The sequence below is a fragment of the Megalobrama amblycephala genome, linkage group LG7, assembly GCF_018812025.1.
Source record: "Megalobrama amblycephala isolate DHTTF-2021 linkage group LG7, ASM1881202v1, whole genome shotgun sequence".
Classification (NCBI taxonomy): Eukaryota; Metazoa; Chordata; class Actinopteri; order Cypriniformes; family Xenocyprididae; genus Megalobrama; species Megalobrama amblycephala.
The window spans coordinates 18,516,522-18,540,851 of record NC_063050.1 but is presented as its reverse complement, the minus strand read 5'-3'; the positions used below and the strand labels follow the sequence as shown (position 1 = coordinate 18,540,851).

The window sequence follows — 24,330 nt, the reverse complement described above, 5'->3', positions numbered from 1 at the left end:
ACGAAACTGAGGGATCTGATTGGTTCACAGGTATTTTCCTTCAGAGGCGGTCGCTGCAGCTAAGCCGAAACGATTCTGAGTGACCGACTGTTTATTACGTATATTAACTCGGTAGGATAAACAAAAACAAATCGGATTTCATTGTTATCATACAATTTGAAGGTAGGTAGCAAATAAAAAAACTAGAAATTATGCAATATTCTCGTTTTGTTGTAGCGGAATCTGTTTTTGCTAGCAGCTCGAGCGCCAAAAGGCAAAGCTCGAGGATTCATCTCCATTTTGTTTGTTGTGATTAATGTTTTAATAAATAAGCCCCTTCTGGTATAATTTATATCAGTTTCTCTTTTTGCATTTTTAGTTATGTTTAAAACGGCTATAGCGAGCGGTTTGAAGGCATCGCTAACATGTTAGTTATATAAGCGGAGTGTTGCGTCATGTTTATTTACACTGTTTTCATTTTAAACTTGTTGATTCTTCACCTGTGTGTCTTTATTTGGGTTATTCCCCTTTTAGATGATTGTATTGATGTTGTCTTCGCAGGTTGTGTGTATATAATCTATTAAATCTCGTGTGAATTAAATAGGGGGTGGGGCACATTTGCGTATAATGTTGTTACTGACTGACTCCAGTGGGACATGCTGTTTAGTGTTTAAACAAAGGCTGTCTCATAACCCAACGAGCTGACTATCTAGGCAGCGTTTTGGGCACGTATTATACAATGTTTTTATTGAATGACTTAAATGGAAAGGGCTGTAAACATGCTATTTAGTTTTGTGTCTCAAAAACCCATTGAGCTGCCTGCCTAAATAGCTTTTTTGGGAAATCATAGGTGTCTAAAAAGTGCCTGAAATGCTGTCTGTGTTGGCATCTTACTAAGTTTTGAGACACCACTGAAAGGTACGTGCAGCATGTCGCATAGTATGTTCATCTAGGGAATAACAAGCTTCAGGGCAAGTTATTCATTTGTTAATGTCCTCGTTTTTCAGAGAACTCCTGGTCAAGACTGTATATTCTTTGAGACAGACTTTCTGCACTGAATTTTGAAGCATATTTTGGGTCCATTTGTTTGAGACTCTTCCCACCTATTCCATAAGCCACTGAGTATGTCAGTGGCTCTTCTCATGCGATATGCCACGCTCAGCGGGTCCCGTGTCTGCAGCAGGGCTGCCCTCGGCCTGACCAATGCCCATCAGGAAGACCCGAGACGTGCTCTACACACTCCATCATCTCCTCGGTGCAGTAACTCCCGCTTTGATCCAGACAGCAGTGGCCATCCGACTACCTGGGACTCCTTTGGGATCTGGGACAACCGCATCGATGAGCCCATCATGCTTCCGTCGAGCATCCGATATGGTAAACTTATTCCCAAAGTTAGCCTGACCAAGGTGGGCTGCGCCTCGCTGATTGGTCAGCGGAAGGAGAACGAAGACCGCTATCAACTATCACAGATGACGGACAACATAATGTACTTTGCAGTTTTTGATGGGCACGGGGGTGCAGAGGCTGCTGATTTCTGCCACAAGAACATGGAGAAGTATATCAAGTAAGGATCAGTCGTTAATGACTATTAGGGGTTTTTATTTTATTATTATATCCCTTTTCTCGAGTTTTGTCATGAATATGCAAGGTGTTCTGGACTCAAGCCATGTGTTTAATAACATAAAACCAGTTCTCAGGATTAATTCAGGAGATGGGAATGTGGTGTTTCAGAATAACTAACTGTTTATATTGCATTTGGTGATTTTTGTTTCAGAGACATTGCAGAGAAGGAGAATAACTTGGAGTTAGTTTTAACCAAGGCATTTCTTGAGGTGGACAAAGCGTTAGCAAGGCATCTTCACTTCAGTGCAGATGGTAGGTCCTATTTCACGGATTTATTCTTTTTTGAAAGCATGCATGTTACGTGAATATAATACTCTGTAGTCTCTCAGTTCAGTTTTAGAGTCTTAAATCAGTATTGCTTTGATGCATCAGGTATATATGTAACAGAGCCAAATTGACATTTGTGAGCAAAGCATGGCAATGTAGAATAAATAAATTTGGTCACTTTAGATTAGGGTCCAATTCTCACTATTAACCAACTATTAACTACGACTTTTGCCTCAATAAACTCCTAATTACTGCTTATTAGCAGTTAGTAATGTAGTTGTTAAGTTTAGGTATTGAGTAGTATTAAGGGATGTAGAAAATGGTCACGTAGATTAAGGCATAAATATGTGCTTTATAAGTACTAATAACTAGCCAATATCCTAGTAATATGCATGCTAATAATCTAGTTTATAGTGAGAATTGGACCCTAAACTGAAGTGTTACCATACATTGTTTTGTTTAATAAAATGAACAGTGATGCCTAATACAGAGCAGTGAAGACCTTTATGATCTTCTAGTGATAGTTCACAGACTTCTCTTTGGCTCTGTAAAATGCGTCCATCCCAACATTAAGATAGCACTTGTATATACTAGGGGTGGGTAAAAAAAAAAAAAGAAAGATTATTAGATGCATTGACATTCTTTCTCCAAATAGTTATTAATAATTTTATTTACTGAAAACGGACAAACACTGGTTTGGAGGACATGTGTAGTGGCATATATACCACAAAATGGTGTTGACACTGTGCGGTTTGTGCAAACAAACATACACAGGAGCTTTCAGATAAATTTGAGCAAGGCAAAAATCTCAAGCTTTTGTTTACATCAACATCCAACTAGCATTTTGTATCATTAACTCTAAATTAAATGATTAAAAATGACAAATTCAATTATTATAATTACAAATGATAATAAAATTATACAAATTATGCAAATAATTAAGACTATTTTCTTTCTTTTTTTTATGTAAAAATATAGTATAATGAATATAGTAATATGTCATCTTATGTAACTGTAAATAACTCTTTGTTATAATTGACCCTTCGCAAAGACCCGCCCCCCTTAGTTACTGTTGCTTTGTCTGACAAGCTGTGGCGCTGTCACACCACACACAGTGAAAAATACATCGCGGAGCAAAGAGGACACTGACAACACATCGACAGACAAGAAAAAGCAGATTACTTAGGATATTAAACAAAGTCCCGGCTTTCAAACTGTGTAGTGTTTTTTTTTTAAGAAATTCAAACAATAAAAACCGTTTTGTGGCTCTTTAATGTGTCGTGACAGATTGTTGGAGCGCCTCAGCTCAAGCGACTCGTGAACCGATCATCTCTTCCTACTAGTTCATTTATAGCATCAAATAAACATGAATGAACATGAGAAGGAATGTTGTTTCAAACGCGGAAAGACGTCCATACACGCCATATTTCAAGTTTAAGTCCACCGAGGTTAATCTTCTAACTCCTGACTGCTTTAATTGTCGGACAAAATGGCAGATTCGGCATTCTGATTGGTTAGATCGCTTGTCAATCAAACTCCCTGCAAAGAGTCAATTGCTGTATCCTAAACGATTTTCCTGAAATATTCTCTAAACAAATTTGATATGAAACAAGTGTGTTATTAGAATCAGTATTTTAGTCAAAATGTTCACGCTCCCCTTCTCTTTTTGCAACTAGGCAGTTGACTTAATTAGTAGGGGTGTAACGGTACACAAATATCATGGTTTATATCACCTCTGTATTGAAGTCGCAGTTCGCTACGGGTTCTGTACAGGAGGGGGGAGAAAACTAATCATAAAATTGCTTCTTCTTTTTTATTAAAAGTGGTTTATTGAAAAAATTGTGTCTCTCACTTTAAATAAATTTAATTATTATTAACCTTTTCTTAAGGATAAAAAAAATCTATCTCAGCTAATGCTGTAAAATATATACAATGATCCTTTTCTTGCACATTACTATAATATTAAAGGTTACAGTTAATAGCAGAGCCCAAACTATTAAATTCATTTGTTATGTATTTTTGGATATAATAATCAACACACAAATAAAAAAGAAACATGTTAATTGCACATAATGCAGGTTTTGCATTAACTGCTAAACCTAATGATAAAATTATTACTCCAATACATTTGTGAAATATAATCATTTGCACAGATACTGTCATAACTTGTTTTCATGAAAAAATTATTTAAACATATTAAGATATTACTAACAGGTAAAGTAAAAAAAAAAATACTAAATGACTTGCCTGAGGTAAATGTAATGTTACGTGAGATATTATTCATGTAAACATAACTATGCATAGATCGTCTGTTCTTCTTCTTCTGCATTTTTTCCTGTTATGGCGGTTAGCAAACAGTGTTGCATTACCGCGTGCGCTCCCATTCTGGATTGGATCGTGGATCGCCTGTGACCGACTGTATTCGTTATCTGACTGCATGCACCGAACTGTGATGCACCGTATGATGAATAGATGTACCGTTACACCCCTAGTGACTAGGATACCTGTGTTGTACCATGCAGAACTGCTGTCAATTAATAATCTGAATATTTTAGCGCTGAATCAAGACATTAGTTATTATACTCATTTATTTCTATTTCTTAACAGAAAATTTGCCTGCAAGCCACCTTAACTAAATAACGATTCGCACCCAATGGAGTTGCTGAAAAATGCATCAGAAATTATTTGGACTCCTTGAACTTAAATAATAACAAATATTACATTAGATTCCCACCCCCAGTATATAATATTAATGCATCATTTAAAAAAAAGGATTTTGTCATTTTTCTTTAACATAGCCTTGTTAGATTCATGTGTGTTGATAAGGATATTAAATGCTGTTAGAATAAGTACGATTATGCCAGGTGCATCTTATTCATGTAGTGTGCGGCCCACTAGTGTGGCCTGCTGCGTGACATGTCCAATCTTGCCCTGTGTGTGTGCGTGTTATATCTACAACAGCCGCGGACCCAGCTTACCCCCTATAAGAGCTGCAGCTCTGCACTACCTTTATGGAGGCCGGCGGGCTAGATTGCTCCAGCGGGTCCTTGCGTGGACTTCTGGAAGGTTCCTGACCTTTCTCTCTCTCTTTTCCTTTCTGTCTTTCTCTCTTATCTCTCCTTTACTGTGCTCTGCCTTCTTCACATGTGTTGGTTGCTGGAAAATGATTGGTTAGTCGTTGTGTTCAGAGCTTGTTTTCTGTGTATGGATAACGCTAGTTTTTTATTTGATGTTGTAGAAAATAAGCACAAGATATTTACTGTGGGAGAACAAAATAATTTTCAGTGAAGAAAAGCTGTTTTATGCCATTAATGCCTTTTTGTAGGCTAAGCAATGGTTTACATTCTTCTCACATGTGTCCTATGTGCTAGACTAGTCAAAAAGACACAATGCTACCTGCTTGCCTTGATCACTTCAGTACATCATCTCTTTTGGAATCTCCCTCTTTTTGTTTCAGTTTACATTTATGTTTTTATCAGCTTGTTTACCAAAGCATTGCGTATATATATCTGATAAATATGCACAGTATTGTGTAGTATAGTACACTAGAATTATGTGCAAATCTCAGAACAGGACTAAGAATAATAGCTGTTTAGTTTCTGTGTGATTATATATTGTGCAAAAACTCTGTATTGCGTGTTATACTGTATCAGTGACCTTAAACGCGTCACAGACTAACCATTCAGCCTCGCTCTCTGGTGTGTTACAGCCTCTCTGTTGAGTGCAGGGACCACAGCCACGGTGGCTCTGCTGAGAGATGGGATCGAGCTGGTGGTGGGCAGCGTGGGGGACAGCCGTGCTATGATGTGCCGCAAAGGCAAGGCCCTCAAACTCACTGTGGATCACACGCCTGAGAGAAAGGATGAAAAAGAGAGGTACAGTTTGCCTCTGGGAGCTTTAACTTCTCTAAGCAGATTGAGACACTGTGAGAGCACTTCTTCTGATCATCATGTGTTTGTTTCTGAAGGATACGCAAGACTGGAGGTTTTATTACGTGGAATAGTTTGGGTCAGCCTCATGTCAACGGCAGACTGGCCATGACACGCAGCATTGGAGATTTCGACCTCAAAACGTCAGGTGTCATCGCAGAACCAGAGACTAAGAGAGTTTCAGTGAGAGCATTTTTTAAGTTCACTTTAAGAAATTCAAAATGTACTATATATATATATATATATATATATATATATATATATATATATATATATTACACACACACACATGATTTTACTGAATTTATTATATAAAATGTTTAAAAATAAATTATGTTAAAATAATATAAATACTTATGAAATATTTTACTGAATTACATCTCAAATTAAGTTGTATTGATTTAAGTGTACCTGTGTTGTCAGTTGCATCACGTCCATGATGCCTTCCTGGCACTCACTACTGATGGCATCAACTTCATCATGAACAGTCAGGAGATCTGTGATGTCATTAACCAATGTAACGACCCTAAAGAGGCCGCACAACGCATATCTGAGCAGGTGAGTCAAATAATCCAACATCCACCATTAATATTATTAGATATTCTAGTTATTACACTCAGCTCTTTATGGCTTACAATACTGCATATCATAAATTGTTCAGATTTACCACAGATTTTGAGATGATGTCTTTTGTTTGTATCAAAGTTCCAATTAAAAAGAGAAAATCAGATGAGATGAAGTATTGATTCATTAGATCACAAATAGAGAACAACTAAAAAATGAACTACTGGTTATATATCTAAATTGGGGATGGGCATTTTTGTCATTTAGAGTATTGATGGGGCTCAAAAACAAGTACTCAGGGGTGTTTGTCCGTCATGCCGATAATAAAAATAGAAAACACTATAAAATATAAAATAAAACACTGTTGTGAAAATAAATGTTGCAAACAAAAATGACATATGAAAATATGACTAGAAAAATAACACTGCTTGATTATCAATAATACATCACTGTTTTTGAAAAAGAAACATCCCAAATGAATATGACTCATATAACCCAGTCATAGTCAGTAATGTCGGGCATTGCCGTTTGAGCTGATGCTGAAGAGTGAATGAACTCGTTATCGATTTCGTTATCGATTAGTGAAGGCAGGATAGGCGGAATCACGCTGAATATAAACCTACTGTATCTGAAAAACAAGTTTATTTAATTTGTGTATCTATAGTATTTGTTGTATTGCTAAAAAATGTCCTTAAAAATGATATCGGTGCATCCCTAGTTCTCATTATAATGTTATAACATGTAACATTGTAATGTTATATATGTTGTACATATGCAGTGCTTAGCAAATTTATTAGACCAGCTGCCATAATAAAGAGAACAAATATTTAAGAATGTGTCAAAAAACTGTTTAAAAAAATTGTATTGTCATTTAGTAGGCAAATGACAAACTGAAACAACTAAATAGTCTTTTTTCACACATAATAACCAAAAAACTTTTGTATAACCTCATTTGTCCTTGATAACAGCTTGCATTCTTGCTGGCCTTGTTTTTATGTACTTTTCCACAGTCTCTGTTGTTATTGACTTCCAAATAATTTCTAGTTGTTCCCTTAGACTTGCTTTTGATTAAACTTCTGAGCGATCTATCCTTGAATCCATTCATTCACAACAATAATTATATTTTAGCATTAGAAACACTACTGTGACTAAAGAGCTTAAACATACTGGTGTGGATTAACCATTACAGAAACATAAAAGATGATTTTGGTAATCACCAATACTGTTAGTTTAGTGCAGCTGTGGCACAAACCATACATTGGGTAGTGGTCTAATAAATTTGTTAAGCAGATTGGTGCTGCACATCTCGCACTTAACTGTGTTTTCATGATCAAAGTGATTCCAGACATCACTGCGTGCTTTCAAAGCCATAGTTTGACTTTGTTTTGGCAGTCTGGATGATGTGCTGTCCTAACGCTAACCAAGCAGACCTCGGGTAGCACGCAACATGCTGCAAAAATCAGAAAAAAAAAGAAAATCTATTTTTAAAGTCACAGCGATCATCGATTTCATGATCAGTCATCGCTGTCACGTCCGATTATTTGAGTACTCATGCACATCCCTAATCCAAGCTATTTTTGGAATGTCCAGCAAAAACAACTATATTGTAATGTGTACTGTTACCGTGATATAAAACTACTCATTTATTCTTGTCTTTATTGTGAATGCAATAAAGACAAGTGACACCCAGTGTTCAAAATAGGTACTGCAGTCCAAATTCAAAATATTGTTTGGCCCGCCCCCTCGCCAACAACAATAGGGAGCGCAATTCAACATGAAAGCTGAGGAGACTTAAACACTGTATGCTGATGAGTTGATTTATCTGTTTTAATATGCTGTTGTTCATATAGATATTTAGATGGATTCAGAGGCTTTTTAGGTCAGGTAGAATCTGCGATTCTCTGACCCAGTTTGTTTGTCGGTTTCCATGGTTGCAATACGCGGTGTTTTCCGCCAAATACTATTGGATAAACGCACAGACCAAAACAAAGACAGACATTCCGACACGGAACGCACATTTTCAAAGTAGAATATCTGGCTGTAGCATTGTGTTTCTGAGAAATAAGTAGGTGAACTTAGCATGTTTCCTAAGTATCTGCAAACATATCGGGGTATTTTTATGCTTTATTAAAGTAAAAATCTTACATAGAGCCCCTTTAACTTAATTGGTTCTTTTCCTCTTCTGCCCCTCTCAGGCTCTTCAGTATGGATCTGAAGACAACAGCACTATCATGGTGGTGCCGTTCGGTGCCTGGGGCAAACACAAAAGCTCTGACGTGAGCTTTTCCTTCAGTCGCAGTTTCGTCTCCAGTGGTCGCTGGGCCTAAGCAAAAATAATAAGACATTGATGGTATAAGTGATGCGCAAAAGTGACTCACTAATATGAACTGATCAACGTGCAATATTCTCTTTATCCATCCTGTGAGGATCACCTCAAAAAAAAGACCATTACATACTTCAGTTATTTTGCCTAGAGAAGCAAATTAATATCTAAGACGTTTGTGTTAAAGGTTTTCCTTGTCTTGAAATCTTTCTCATATTTATCTCCTGACCTGTGGTGCTAACCAACAATTTGGTTACCTCAGTTCTGGTTTTCACTTTTGCATATATAATACTTTAGTGGAATCAACATTTTATTTTCACAACAGGAAATTTAAGCACTTTCCTCATGACTCTCGTCTTTGTAGTGTTGAGGGACACGCAGAAGCACATTTCAATGGTCTATAGTCTTTGTCTGATGGCTGTGCACATTCATAAGCCCATATTCACAGAGTTAGACTACTGTATATACTGTGTATACTGAAGTATGAACTCCTATTCCTTGTGCAAGCACACATTTCTATAATTCGATCTATTATTAGTGTGAATATTCATTCATACAGTTTTCCAGTTTAACAACCAGCAATTTTAAAGCTACACTAAGAAATATTTCTACCAAAGGGAATCTGCAACCCAACTTGAGGACCATTGTGTGAACAAATTGATGATTTCTGTGCCTTTTCCATAAAAGTCTGTTCTTATTTCACATGCTTGAGTCATTCTGGTAAGGAACTCAACTTTAGGTTCATATCTAAAGTTTTAAACTGTGACTTGTGCTTATTTAGTGTTACCAGACAAACTATTTTTGTTCAGATTGTATGGTTTTCCGTACAATGCATAGATCAAAGTGCAGTTTTATGTTATTTATATAATGTATATGATGGACAGTTAACTTTATGGTTTATGCGTTTGTATAGATGTTATATTTAAATACATCTTTTCTTCTAAAGTCTCCTAGTTACAGGAGAGAAGTGAACGTCATTCATTCATCCTCTGACATGATCGTTGTAATTGCAGACATTCTGCTCTAACTTTAAAACCTCCAGCTTTTAATCGAAAAGGCTTCTGTCATGATCTCTAATGTCCAGTGAATTTTATTTGTAGAGCCATACACACGTGACCTCAGCAAGTCGGCATCTCGGTTCATATTCTAGTGCTGTTTCTTCATGTATTGATTTCTGCATTAACATTTCTTTCATTCTCATTCAGCGTTTCCTCTAATTTTAGACTTTTAACAGGCTTTTTTTATGTCTTCCTCTTTCCAAAGCATATCCAGTATATGATGGGTGTCCTTTTTCTGTTCATATTTACTGTTTTTCAGATATTATGTTTCTGTCAGAATGTATTACATTCAGTGTTAACACAACTGTGCATGGATCTTACCTAGAACAATCTGTAAAACAACTACAAGTGTTTCCTGCTCTATATATGGACCTATCTTTGCTATTATTGATAAGCTGTTTATTGTAAAATACAGTGCAGCTGTGAATAAAGTTTTACCAGAAACATCTCCTTTGGTTACATTTTATTTTTTGCCTGTGTTTAAATACTGGTGCATCTGCTTTTAAATCTGATAGGGTCCATTAAAAGATTTTTTTTTTTTTAAATTTCCCATTGTATTAGACACCACAATTATTGATTCTAGTTTCTAATTCACTTACTACTTAAAGCATATATTTTATTAACTTAAGTTTGAATAAATGTCCTGCTTTAAAATGTTATATTATTGTGTCCCAGTAAATGTAATTCAGGAAAATGTTCAGAGGAGGTTTAAACCCTGATGATGCCTGTGCCCGAATCCCACCCTCTGCTTCACCTATTTAAGATCTCCGCTTCACTGCCTCAAGTCAGATTTGGATTTTTCCCATCTGATACTCCTGAGAAGAGCTTAAACCCTTGCAGACGTCCAGCGGTCACTGCAGCAGCTTGAGCAGGGTAAGCATCTTCTTTAATGTCTTCACTGATGTTATATTAATACTGTAGAATGAAGTTTGTGCAATGTTTATGCTACACTGTAACCTGTTTGTGCTTGTATTCTGTTCTATCTATAATCTGTAACTGAGTTACAGTGAAAAACATGCTGATAAAGTGTTACAAAATAATTTTCTGAGCCTGCAGCCAAATTGTATTACTCAGATGTGCATTTGTTTTTAAATAATGCCTAATTTAATAAAAAGACAAGATTATATAAAATTACATATTCATATAAATGATATAGCCATATAAAATTAATACATAATACACTGGAATATAAAAAATTAAAGGTACATGTATAGAATGTTACATTCTAAAAGGATAGTTTTATTTCTAAAAGTTTCAGTATAGACATACCTTAAAGGCTGCAAAAAGACTATTAAATATGTAAGCGTTATTCTGAAAATAGCATAACAACAACTCTGTTACGAATTTCAGCGGTATCATTTATAGTCCTGATACAAGCTAAGCAAACTTCTTCTCTTGTTCATATCGTGTTTGTCTTTTTAGGGAGAAAACCTGTCAGAAGATGACTGACAATGCTGTCTTTGAGCATGATCAAATCACTGAAGAGACGGGCAGAAATGGGATGTCTTTGTCAAAGGTCATCACCATGGAGCCCATGAAAAAGCAACATGGAGCCACTGTCAGCTTTCACAGCATCCGTTATAGAGTAGAACAGAAGAGTGGACCCATCTGTAAGAGGACAACAGTCCAGAAAGAGATTCTGGTGGACCTCAAGTGAGTCAAGAGAGGTCAAAATAATACAGATCAGGGCTCATTTAGCCTCTTTAATTTGTTAAAAGATCATTCTCCATTTCATCTTTTTTGGTTAAGTTTCTTATACAATGATGTTCAATAAGCTCTTCAGACCTTCATATTAATTCTATTGAAGTATTCTTCAATCCTTATTATTGCATCATAGGAATTTAGTCCATTACTTCATACGAACTTATAGGAATTTTAAAAGGTTCTCCTATGACATCATAAGAACTTAAAGGTCTTCTATGATAATATAGAATTTTAAAAGGTTCTCCTATGACATCATAAGAACTTAAACGTCTTCTATGATAAAATAGGAATTTTAAAAGGTTCTCCTATGACATCATAAGAACTTAAAGGTCTTCTATGATAATATAGAATTTTTAAAAGGTTCTCCTATGACATCATACGAACTTAAACATCTGTTATAATATAGGCATTTTAAAAGATTCTTCTATGACATCGTAAGAACTTAAACATCTTCTGTTATAATATAGGAATTTTAAAAGGTTCTATGACATCATAAGAACTTAAACATCTTCTATAATAATATAGGAATTTTAAAAGGTTCTATGACATCATAAGAACTTAAACATCTTCTATAATAATATAGGAATTTTAAAAGGTTCTATGACATCATAAGAACTTAAACATCTTCTGTTATAATATAGGAATTTTAAAAGGTTCTCCTATGACATCATAAGAACTTAAACATCTTCTATAATAATATAGGAATTTTAAAAGATTCTTCTATGACATCGTAAGAACTTAAACATCTTCTGTTATAATATAGGAATTTTAAAAGGTTCTATGACATCATAAGAACTTAAACATCTTCTGTTATAATATAGGAATTTTAAAAGGTTCTATGACATCATAAGAACTTAAACATCTTCTGTTATAATATAGGAATTTTAAAAGGTTCTCCTATGACATCATAAGAACTTAAACGTCTTCTATAATAATATAGGAATTTTAAAAGATTCTTCTATGACATCGTAAGAACTTAAACATCTTCTGTTATAATATAGGAATTTTAAAAGGTTCTATGACATCATAAGAACTTAAACATCTTCTGTTATAATATAGGAATTTTAAAAGGTTCTATGACATCATATGAACTTAAAACGTCTTCTATGATTATATAGGAATTTTAAAAGGTTCTCCTATGACATCATACGAACTTAAACGTCTTCTATAATATTATAGGAATTTTAAAAGGTTCTTCTATGACATCGTAAGAACTTAAACATCTTCTGTTATAATATAGGAATTTTAAAAGGTTCTCCTATGACATCATACGAACTTAAACGTCTTCTATGATTATATAGGAATTTTAAAAGGTTCTCCTATATCTTAAGATATCACAGGAACATAAAAAAAATTCTCCTATGCCATTATGTGAAACATACAAATGTTCTCTTGTGACATCACAGGAAATTTAAAAGGTCTTTCCTCTGGCTTCAACTGAACTTCAGTAGATTCTCCTATGGCATAAGGCTGTAAAAACCATTACCTTTACATGTGCTGCATTACATGTGTTCACCAGAACAATGGATAGCAGAAAACCAAAATGCTTTTCCTAAAGACGTTTAATAAGCTTGACATTTCCCAGAACCAAGTTTCTTTGGACATTCTCTCTATAGTGTTAGTGTCAATTATATGATATTATGAATGGGTTTGTGAGTCTAATCTCTTGATCTCTTGGCTTGCAAACCCACCAGGGTTAAATGCAGTCAAGTGTGATCTTGACCTAATGAAAGACCTAGTGGAACTGCAGGTCTCGGCATCAGCTTGATGACCTAGTTTTAATCGTATTAACCATTTGAGATTTCTTAAATGTCAAGTCAGTTAGATTCATTGCTAAGATGAGCAGCATTTGGCCATGGCACTTTTCTTTTAGACTAGCACAACAACATCTATGCAATAAGTGTGCCTTTGTTTTTTTTTCCACCGGGCCTGATGAATTCCATAGCAAGTGACATGAACATAATCTCATTTTTATCTCCCTTTTCAGTGGGATCATGAGACCTGGTTTAAATGCTATTTTGGGTCCTACGGGAAGTGGCAAATCTTCGTGAGTACATATTTGATGAATTCACAGCTTAATAAAATATCGGTGCCAAATGGATTCCGGATTGAAGGCGAGATTATGTTTTGTTTAACAAGCCTTTGGAGTATCTTTCCTGACATTTTCCTCCAGTAATGCGGAATCAATTGTATGTTAATGCAACATTATTATCATCCTCAAATGGAGTTTTTCTCTCTATCACTCAGGTTTTTGGATGTACTTGCAGCCAGGAAGGATCCTGCAGGTCTTTCTGGAGAAGTGCTCATCAATGGAGCCCTACAGCCGCCTAATTTCAAATGTCTTTCCGGTTATGTTGTCCAGGTACAATGCATGCATGATATGAGCACTATATATGAGACTAAAATGTGTGCTCAGAGTATGCCATCTTAAAAGCCTTTTTATGCTTAAATGCTTATAAAGGATAGGACGGTATATTGGGATTCAGAATAGAGTTACATTATATACAACGTTCATGTGTATGTGTTAAGGATGACATTGTGATGGGCACTCTAACGGTGAGAGAGAACCTCCGTTTCTCGGCTGCGCTGCGTTTGTCCTCCCAAATCAGTCCAAGGGAGAAGGAGGCAAGAGTCAGCCACCTCATCTCAGAGCTGGGCCTCAACAAAGTCGCAGATGCAAAGGTGAAATAGCGTTTCTTGTCCAGGATAAATTAGGTATGTCAAGTGTACTTGTTTAATTAAGTAGATACAAACATACAAGGACTATCAGAAAGCTGTTACTTCTTTCATAGATAAAAATTAAGTAAAATTAGGTGGTGTATGTATAACAAGTTCTGACACATTGTTTATTATCCAATGTAAGTATTTTACATAAAAATGTATAGAAATTAATAATGGAAAGTGTATATTTCAGGTCATGTATCTAGTTTCCATTTCTAATCATCTTTTTGCACTAGTTATTTTAAAGAGGCCATATTATGCCCTTTTACAAAGTCTTGATTGTTTTTGGGGTCTAATAGAACATGTTTTCATGCTAGAATGTTCAAAAAACACATTATTTTTCACATATTTGACATTGTTGCAGCACCTCTATTCCCAGTCTGTCAGTAACACTCTGTTCAGTTCCTGTCTCTATGAAGCCCCTCCTTCTGAAAAGAGCAATGTGGTCTGATTGGTCGGCTGGATCAGTGTGTTGTCATTGGTCAACCGCTTCGAGCATGTTTGAGGAATGCCACGCCCCTTACCATAACAAATTACTAACTCAACACAACCCAACCAAGCTTCGCCCTTTTATTTTGCGCATGCTTTGGGTGGGAATTATTTAAATGAGGAATATTGTGATGTGTTAGTTCCTGGAAGAAGTTTCAAGACTACAATGGAGGTGTTTCAGGGAGTTCAGAAACAGTGCGCACTGATATAGAGAATTACTCACTTGTGCTTTGTAACTTTTTGAGCATGGAAAAGGTCTACATAGTAACATTACACACTAAAGAAAGTTGAAAATGTAAAAATGCATAATATGTCCTCATTAAATTGTCCTGTGATGTTAAAAATATTTTTAAAAGTAATTTAAATTTTTTAACTCCTATTCAGTGTAGTCTCAAAAGATATGGACCATAAATGTGCACGTATGTCTGTATAGGTGGGCACGCAGCTTATTCGCGGTATCTCCGGTGGGGAGAGGAAGAGGACCAGCATTGGGATGGAGCTGATCATAGACCCCTCTGTGCTCTTTCTGGACGAGCCCACCACCGGTTTGGATGCTAGTACAGCTCATTCTGTGCTTCTGCTGCTAAAGAGGTCTGCATATTCAAAACATCCATCCACTGTCATCTCATAGACTTTACTTAAATCAGAAGGGGATGTAAAATAAATATTAATTAATAAAAAGAATCCTTTGGCTGAGCTTATGTGCTTTCAATGCCCATTTTTGAGATATGCAAGTCATCACATACACTACCGTTCAAAAGTTTGGGGTCAGTTAGTATGTTTTTAAAAGAAATTTTTTTATGTTCTCTCATTTATTTGATCAAAAACAGCAAAAAAGTAGAATATTATTACAATTTAAAATAACTGTTTTCTGTTTGAATATATTTTAAATGTATTCCTGTGATGTTAAAGCTGTATTTTCAGCATCATTACTCCAGTCTTCAGTGTCACATGATCCTTCAGAAATCATTCTAATATGCTGATTTGCTGCTGATTTCTTCTTATTATTATCAATGTTGAATACAGTTGTGCTGCTTAATATTTTTTGTGGAAACCGTGAAACATTTTATTCAGGATTAGTTCAAGTTCAAAATAACATATTTTAAATAAAAATCTTTTGTAAGATTGTCTTTGCTGTGACTTTTGATTAATTTAATGTGTCATTGCTGAATAAAAGTATCAATTTCTTAAAAAAAAAAAATCTCAATGAACTTAAACTTTCAAGTAGTGGTGCAGATATTTCACTGTCTCAACACTGTTTCTGTTTGTTTCAGAATGGCCGGTCAGGGACGCACCATCATCATGTCCATTCATCAGCCGCGGTACTCCATCTACCGGCTCTTCGACAGCCTCACCCTGCTGGCCGGTGGCAAACAAGTCTACCACGGACCCGCTCAAGACGCTCTAGACTACTTTGCCAACATTGGTAGCATAATTTATATATACGAAACCTAAAAAGTTTTGAATATGCAACTATGGTTGAAAGAGTTGAACTGTGAGGTGTCACTTTCTTCACTTTCTTTAAAAATGTGAATATTCTGCAAGAGTACAGTGCTTTAAGTACTAACATCTCTACTGAAATGAATGAAACTTAAAGGTGTTTGTTTTTTCTAATATATCTTAGGATATGCTTGTGAAGCTCATAATAACCCAGCTGATTTCTTCTTGGATGTCATTAATGGCAGCGCCGCAGCTGTTAACATGACAAAGATTCAGAATAATGGAGGTACTTGGTTATATTTCTATTTAAATTGAGGCGGTCAGATTCACTTGTTGAGTGATGTCCTCATCAGATATAAAATATAAAACATGCTAAAAAAAAAAAAGGCCAATATTTCCTTGCTTTTCTTTCTAGTTAATTTCTTTCTAGGGATTTGCACAGAACGTGGCTATAAATAATAAAAGAGATGCTTTGTATTAGTGGTGCATTGTAAATTGTGATTTGTGTCTGCTGACATCACTTAAATGAACTTTGTGTAATATCATTGACAGATTTTGAGTTTGAAGTGGCTGCCGTCAGCCAGCAGTGTATTGGGGATCAGCTGGTGGACAAGTACAATAACTGCAGTTATGCACGGGGCATCAAAGCCGAGCTGGATCGCATCATCCGAACCAAAGACAACAATATCAGAGCCAAATGTCACACCATCACCTACAACAGCTCTTTCTTCCACCAGCTCCACTGGGTGTTATGGAGAACCTTCTGGAATCTAATGCTGAACCCACAGACTTCAGTTGCACAGGTACCTTATGGATTCTTACATGTAGATCTGTCTGTCTGTCTATTGCTGTTTTCTAAACTATTTACATTTTTTATTTATAATAATTATATTAAATGCATCACCCCAAAACCTAAAAATGAAATAAATTCTATAAACACAAAATAATAATTATAAATAGAAATGTAAATAATTTAGTAAAATAACTGAATTTTTTAATATATGTTAAAAAATAAAAAAAATATTAAAATAGGTATTAATATATATATATATATATATATATATATATATATATATATATATATATATATATATATATATATATTATTGTTATTTCAAAAAATCAAACCAAAATCAAAAAAGTACCTTTATTTATAATTATATTAAATGTATCACCCCAAAACAAAAGAATAAAATAAGGAATAAATACAAATAATAATTTTCTATAAATAAAAAAATAATAATTATAATGTAAATAATATATATATAATTTTTTTTTTTTACATTATAATTATTATTTATATATATTAATATATAAAGTCTTTTAAGGTCAATTAAGAGATTTTGTAATTTTGTATTTTCCTCCCAATTTAAAATATTTATGGTAGTCTTTGTCTATTGTTTTGTGTTGCTTTATAGTACAATTATAATTATAAAGTTTTGGTCCAGCTATTTTTGTTAATTATATTATTTTATTACTGTATTACAGTAAAGAGAATCTAAAAAGTCTTGCAATTGAAAATGATGGTAATTACAAAAATTGAAATCTGTGGATGCATGAGAATTTAATTATATATAAAAAAAATAATGTCACAATGTGAAATCTTCTTAATTGTCCTAAAATAGGCTTTATTTTTTTATGCAAAACATCTATGTAACCTGGGCATGTTTTCATGCATTGAGCCTAGTTTGTAGGGATGGATTACACTAAACAAAGACTTGTTGCCCCAACAGTGTAGATTAATCCTGCTCCAGATTTTCCTCAAAAGAGACTTTATGGAGACTTTAGATGCTCATTAACACCAAATGCCATCAGAGGAGCCCTTGATTTAGTCATTATTAACAGCTGATTGCTCCTAGAGGCTTTCGGCTAATTTCTTGAGGTCAGAGCTAAGCGGATTTAGTGACTGTTGTGACCCTGGTCTCGCCCTCCTCGTAGATCTGAAGTGATATCATTTCTGGCCATGCAGTGTGGATAAATGTTTCACAAGCATAAGAGAATAGTGTCTACCCGACCATCACCTGACTGGAGTTAAGTCGAGCGTTGGCGCCTCAACACAAGGGGTGAAGGGTGGTTTCTTTTCCAGCTGTGCTGTATTTGCTTAGCCTTTTACCCTGGGAACGACCTTCACACTCATAAGCTGTCAAGAGATTATTGTCAAACTCACTCGCTCTCGCTCTTTCTGCCTAGTGCCTTTATTGAGTAAATTATGCTAAGATGTTCTGAGTGGTGTTTAGCACGTTGCCTTGTGGTTGTTATGTTCTGGGTGGTTGGTGCACTGTTGCTTAATGGTTACTAGGATGTTTTGAGTGGTTTCTCGGTGGTTAAAGCTGAATTTGTGGTCCATCTCATTTGCTGCTACTTATTTCCTATACTTCTTTTGTTTACATATTTCTCCAATTGCATTTAAAATAATATCTTAATGAAAACATGTTAATGTGTCAGTTGGCCGTCACGACCCTCATGGCTGCCATTGTTGGTGCCATCTTCTATGGAGTCAAAGATGACCAGAGTGGCGTACAAAACAGGTGAGTTACCTCTTCTCCCGTGGGGCATTAAAAGTGCAGTAAGTGATTTCTGAGAAACACTGTTGATGTTTGAAATCAACCCAAACAAACACACCCCTCCCTTCATTGCTCCACCCCCAGAATGCACGAACATGCAATGCTAGAGTGGATGAATCTTTATCATAGCTGAAGTGAAACAAAATAATGCTTCACAAAAAATAAAGTAAAGATGATGAAACAACAACAACAAGGAAGAACAAAAAAAATAACATAGAAGTATAAACAAGCAAGAGTTCGTTGTTACCCCCTACTGCAGAAATCGCTTACTGCCTCTTTAAGTAACTTTAATCTTTAATGCCTTTCTTGAAGTATTGCGCTTGTATATAAAGCTTTCATTCTTGTTCGGGGTGGGCAAAGTACACAAATCCTGGACTTGGAGTAAAATGTGTGATATTATGCTTTAGAAATGAATGAGAAAATTCATCAAAATAAAACACTCTGTAAAGAGCAAATACTTGTACTTGCATACAATACTTTGACTAGACTGAAAAAAAAAAACCAAATAGTGAAATTTACTTATTTTTTTTTAGGTTTTGGAGTTCTTTTTAAAGTATTTTTTTTTTACTTAGTGAAACTAAGTAAAATCTACACTTTTAGTAAATTAATCAGCAGTTATGAGTAAATCAGTGCTATCAAACTGGTTAATCGCGATCAATCACATCTAACATAAAAGTTTGTAAATTATATATTTTTGTTTGTGTATACACGTGCATTTACAAACTTTTATGTTAGATGCGATTAATCACGATTAATCGATTTGACAGCACTAGAGTAAATCTAACTAGATTATTCTACATATAATTAATTAGAAGTAATGTGTATACATAATTTGTTAATGTAAAACTAATTAAAATTGAGTGTGATTTGATCATTTTATGATCATTAATTAATTAAAAGCTGTGAATAAATTACTAATTTACAGTGACTATACTAAGTACACTCTTATTAAAATGACAAGGTTATGAGATGAAAACAAAACAAAACAAAAAACAAGAAAATGTCAGCTCTTTTTCCACCTTTAATGTGATATTGAAATCAATAAATTTCATATAAACGAATATAAACTTGTGAAATTAAGTTAGTTATATGCAAATTACACTGTGGTTTTGAGTCAGACACACTGAGTAAAATACATGTGCTCACTTGATATTTTTTTTTTTTTTTTTTTTATGGGTTCAATCTAAATGTCACAATTTTCTTTTCAGGTTTGGTGTTTTGTTCTTCATCACAACGAATCAGTGTTTCAGCACACTCTCCGCTGCCGAGCTCTTCATCACGGAGCGCAAACTGTTTATGTATGTACTTTAACACATGTTTGGCATTTAGAAAGATTCTAGAAATATTTTCTTTTCTAGTACTGAGCATCAAATTCTTGTGTACTGTATTAACAAGCCGAAAACCACACATACATAATGACTAACAGAAAAGTAGTGCTTGTGGAGTGATATTATTTCTGTTTTTGAGCACATCCTTTAAAGGCCTCTAAATTTTTGGTACTGCAAAAAACAGGCTCAGTCCCTAATATCAAAAAGCAGCTCTGATGCAGTTTTGGTCCAGCCATTTTTGTTAATTATTATTTTGAATTATTTCGTATTATACTTGTAATTCATTTATTTTATTATAATATATATTTAAATATATATTTTAAAATTTCATTCATAATTTCATGTTTCTATATTTTATTATTATTTATAATTAACATGTGGTATATATGCAGGCTCAGATGCATCTTCTGCACCTCCTCTGCTCCGTAAAGTAGCATGTTATTTTTCTCGTTTTGCAGTCATGAATACACAAGCGGATACTACAGAGTGTCTGTCTACTTCCTGTCCAAGATCCTGTCCGACATCATCACTCAGCGCACGATCCCTACCATACTGTTCACCTGTGTTATTTACTTCATGATTGGTAAACATTGTACATGATTAAACCTTCATCCATATGTTTTAACCCACAGTATCTACATTCAGCCTACAAAAAGGAAAACTCATATAATGTATGTTTGCAGTGTTTTAACATGTTTAAAATGTCTTTGTTTTGCAGGGCTAAAACCCACAGCGGCAGCGTTCTTCATCTTCATGCTGACAGTGATTCTGGTGGCTTGTACGGCCGCGGCCATGGCCATGGCCATCTCAGCTGACCAGTCAGTGGTGGCAGTGGCCAACATCTTCATGACCGTCAGCTTCATCTTCATGATGGCAAGTACATAACGCAGAACAAGTCTTTTTTACTGCAGAGGAGGCCTGATCTTTTTACTTGAACTAAATGTGTGTCCAGATCTTCTCTGGTCTGCTGGTTAACCTGAAGAGCATCATGGACTGGCTGTCCTGGTTGAAGTATCTCAGCATCCCTCGCTATGGGCTTGAGGTATGAACTTTCACTTCCTACATCTGAGCAACCAAGGCTTTCTGTTGAGATGATATTTTTTTCTGATGGTTGGTCTAATCATTTGAACAGGCATTGGAGATAAATGAGTTTGTGGGGCTGAATTTTTGTGGAAATGTCTCTGCTGTGATGAGCGGCCCAGCCACAGACATCCTCATGTATGTATAAATATATATGTTGATATATGTGGTATGTGGACTGATAGTCTCCGCATAAGTGTAGAATTGTGTATATTGTGCCAGTTTATCTTATATAAAACAATATTGTTAAATGCAAGTAGGTTCCTGAATTAGACATTTATAATGTTTTCTATTTCAAATAAATGTTGTTCTTCTGAACTTTCTATTCATAAAAAGAATCCTGGAGAAAAAAAGTATCACAGTTTCTACAAAAATATTAAGCGGACAACCATTGTCAACAATGATAATAATCAGAAATGCTTCTTGAGCAGCAAATCATAATATTAGAATGATTATGTGAAGGATCATGTGACACTGAAGATTGGAGTAATGATGCTGAAAATTCAGCTTTGATCACAGGAATAAATTAGAGTTTAAAATATATTCAAATAGAAAACAGATATAATATTTCACAAGATTACTGTTTTTACTGGATTTTTGGTCAAATAAATGCAGTCTTGGTGAGAAGAGACTTCTTTCAAAAACATTTTTAAAAAATTGTCGAGTGTATATGTGTATCTGATTTTTTTTGTAATGTTATACTACATATTCTGTACATTATATTTCACAGGTGCACAGGAGAGCAGCATCTGACGTTCCAAGGGATCGATTACTCATCCTGGGGTTTATGGCAGAACCACATTGCACTTACAGTCATGACTTTGATCTTTCTCATCATCGCTTATATCAAGCTCAGATACATTCATACGTTCTCATAAATGTTCTGTTTAATATTAGCTTTATGAATCACTACACAGTGATGTATCATATAATATCATTTTATCCTTCTTTACAGTAAGGACGGACGTAGATGTGATTCTTTCAATGCTGATTTCATGCTAAGTTCAAGATTGTAAAGATCATCAGGGTTTTATAGTCAACATGTGATCAAAACTGGCCCTATTTACTTTCCAAATACACATGACTGGTCTTACTATGAACAATTATAATACACATTATTTTTCCAGTCTGATCAAAGTGTTACTGCATTTTCTTTCTTTCTTACTTTTGTAACAAACATATCACATGAAGGGCCGTTCACACCAAGAACGATAACTGTATTAGCATCCACACCAATGCTTGATGATATTCTGTTTATTATAAGCATGCTCTTCAGTTTTGTCGCCTGCCACTTTAAATTCTCGAGCTCTTTAAAGGATTAGTTCACTTCAGAATTCACCCCCATGTCCTCCAAGATGTTCATGTCTTTCTTCAGTCGAAAAGAAATTAAGGTTTTTGAGGGGAAACAATCCAGGATTTTTCTCCATATAGTGGACTTCAATGGCTACCAGTGGGTTGAAGGTCCAAAAACAGTTTTAGTGCAGCTTCAAAGGGCTCTACACGATCCCAGACGAGGAATAAGAGTCTTGTCTAGTGAAACAATCAGTCATTTTCTAAAAAAAAAAAAAAAATTATATACTTTTTAACCACAAATGCTCTTCTTGCACTGCCCTGCGACGCGCCACGCATTATGTAATCATGTCAGAAAGGTCGCACGTGACGTATGCGTAAGTACTGTGGTAGGGCGAAAAACTCCATCTCATTTTCTCCTCCAACTTCAAAATTGTCCGACGCTGTTTTACCTTTTTTTTGTAAAAGGCATTTGCACGTTTGCTTTGTAAACACTTTCTCGATTCTTCCGCCTACGTCACACGTGACCTTTCCAACATGATTACATAATGCGTGGCACATCACAGAGCAGTGCAAGACAAGCATTTGTGCTTAAAAAGTATCGAATTTTTGCAATTTGGACCTTCAACCCATTGGTAGCTGTTAAAGTCCATTATATGGAGAAAAATCCTGGAATGTTTTCCTCAAAAACCTTAATTTATTTTCGACTGAAGAAAGAAAGACATGAACATCTTGGATGACATGGGTACGGAAGAGGATTAGGGCCAAGGAATAATAAAAAAATAAAACAATCTCGAGATTAAAGTTGTTAAATTTCGAGAAAAAAGTCTAAATAAAATGTTGAGAATAAACTCGTTAAATTTCGAGAAAAAATTCGAGATAAAATGTTGAGAATAAAGTCATTAAATTACGAGAAAAACGTCGTTAGATTATGAGAACAAATTCGTTAAATTATGAGGAAAAATGTCATTAAATTACGTGAAAAAACTCGTTAAATTTCGAGAAAAAAGTCGAGATAAAATGTTGAGAATAAACTCATTGAATTATGAGAAAAAAATCGTTAGATTATGAGAACAAATTCGTTAAATTATGAGAAAAATGTCGTTAAATTACGTGAAAAAACTCGTTAAATTTCGAGAAAAAATTTGAGATAAAATGTTGAGAATAAAGTCATTAAATTACGAGAAAAAAGTCGTTAGATTATGAGAACAAATTCGTTAAATTATGAGAAAAATGTCGTTAAATTACGAATTTGTTCTCATAATCTAACGACTTTTTTCTCATAATTTAATAACTTTATTCTTAACATTTTATCTCGAGTTTTTTCTCGAAATTTAACAAGTTCTTTCTCAACATTTTATCTCGACTTTTTTCTCGTAATTTAACGAGTTTATTCTCAACATTTTATTTCGACTTTTTTCTCGAAATTTAACAACTTTAATCTCGAGATGGTTTTATTTTTTTATTATTGCTTAGCCCTAATCCTCTTCCGTACATGGGGGTGAGTAAATTATCAGGAAATTTTAATTTGAAAGTGGACTAATTCTTTAAATCAGAATGGATTGTGATTGGCTGTCGATGTTTTTATCGTTCATTCGATGGAAAAAAACATGATTCCAACAATATTGTTTCGTTAATGTGCCGTTATCGTTACAGTTGTGGTGTGAACTCTGCTATTCTTTTATATTTAGAGTGATTTTTAGAACCATATCATCAGTTATTGTCATTGGTGTGAACGGGCCTTTGGAGAAGTAAAATGGATGTTTCATGCTGACTTGTTAGTATAATACTATCTGTAAGTATATCTTAACATTATTATAAAATTATAGTTAAAATTAGCATAGGTATAGTATATAATCTTTTATGAAGCTATATTAAGTTTATTGAAATGATTCACTATATCAACTTAAATGTAAATATTCTCCCTTTCATTGTTTTTCCCCCACAAATGTAAGCATATTACACAAATTA

General features: G+C 34.7%; 2 protein-coding genes across 3 annotated transcripts; both read left to right on the top strand.

The window, feature by feature from the left end:
• Positions 1-20: 20 nt before the first annotated feature.
• ppm1kb (protein phosphatase, Mg2+/Mn2+ dependent 1Kb) lies at positions 21-10,191 on the top strand. 2 transcript variants are annotated; one of them, XM_048196324.1, is made up of 8 exons: positions 31-162; positions 830-897; positions 987-1,543; positions 1,754-1,854; positions 5,579-5,744; positions 5,837-5,981; positions 6,222-6,356; positions 8,558-10,191. In XM_048196324.1, the coding sequence occupies exons 3-8, from the start codon at positions 1,104-1,106 to the stop codon at positions 8,687-8,689; spliced, it is 1,119 nt and encodes a 372-aa protein (XP_048052281.1). In that variant the 5' UTR covers positions 31-162; positions 830-897; positions 987-1,103; the 3' UTR covers positions 8,690-10,191. The 2 variants fall into 2 exon arrangements, with proteins under 2 accessions (XP_048052280.1, XP_048052281.1); XM_048196323.1 differs by lacking the exon at positions 830-897 and having other exon boundaries at positions 21-162.
• Positions 10,192-10,319: 128 nt separating this feature from the next.
• abcg2d (ATP-binding cassette, sub-family G (WHITE), member 2d) lies at positions 10,320-22,479 on the top strand. Its single transcript, XM_048196322.1, has 16 exons — positions 10,320-10,616; positions 11,166-11,396; positions 13,435-13,494; positions 13,695-13,809; positions 13,977-14,129; positions 15,091-15,248; positions 15,932-16,083; positions 16,282-16,383; positions 16,650-16,900; positions 18,543-18,625; positions 19,870-19,959; positions 20,448-20,572; positions 20,708-20,862; positions 20,942-21,031; positions 21,122-21,207; positions 21,800-22,479. The coding sequence occupies exons 2-16, from the start codon at positions 11,185-11,187 to the stop codon at positions 21,945-21,947; spliced, it is 1,980 nt and encodes a 659-aa protein (XP_048052279.1). The 5' UTR covers positions 10,320-10,616; positions 11,166-11,184; the 3' UTR covers positions 21,948-22,479.
• The last annotated feature ends 1,851 nt before the right edge of the window (positions 22,480-24,330 follow it).

Excerpts from the sequence above, each read along its gene's own strand:
- ppm1kb (XM_048196323.1), top strand. The coding sequence starts at position 1,104 with ATGTCAGTGGCTCTTCTCATGCGATATGCCACGCTCAGCGGGTCCCGT. Across the intron at positions 1,544-1,753 it reads AACATGGAGAAGTATATCAA|AGACATTGCAGAGAAGGAGA; the intron begins GTAAGGATCAGT and ends TTTTTGTTTCAG. Across the intron at positions 5,982-6,221 it reads CAGAGACTAAGAGAGTTTCA|TTGCATCACGTCCATGATGC; the intron begins GTGAGAGCATTT and ends CTGTGTTGTCAG.
- abcg2d (XM_048196322.1), top strand. The coding sequence starts at position 11,185 with ATGACTGACAATGCTGTCTTTGAGCATGATCAAATCACTGAAGAGACG. Across the intron at positions 16,084-16,281 it reads AGACTACTTTGCCAACATTG|GATATGCTTGTGAAGCTCAT; the intron begins GTAGCATAATTT and ends AATATATCTTAG. Across the intron at positions 21,208-21,799 it reads CCAGCCACAGACATCCTCAT|GTGCACAGGAGAGCAGCATC; the intron begins GTATGTATAAAT and ends TATATTTCACAG.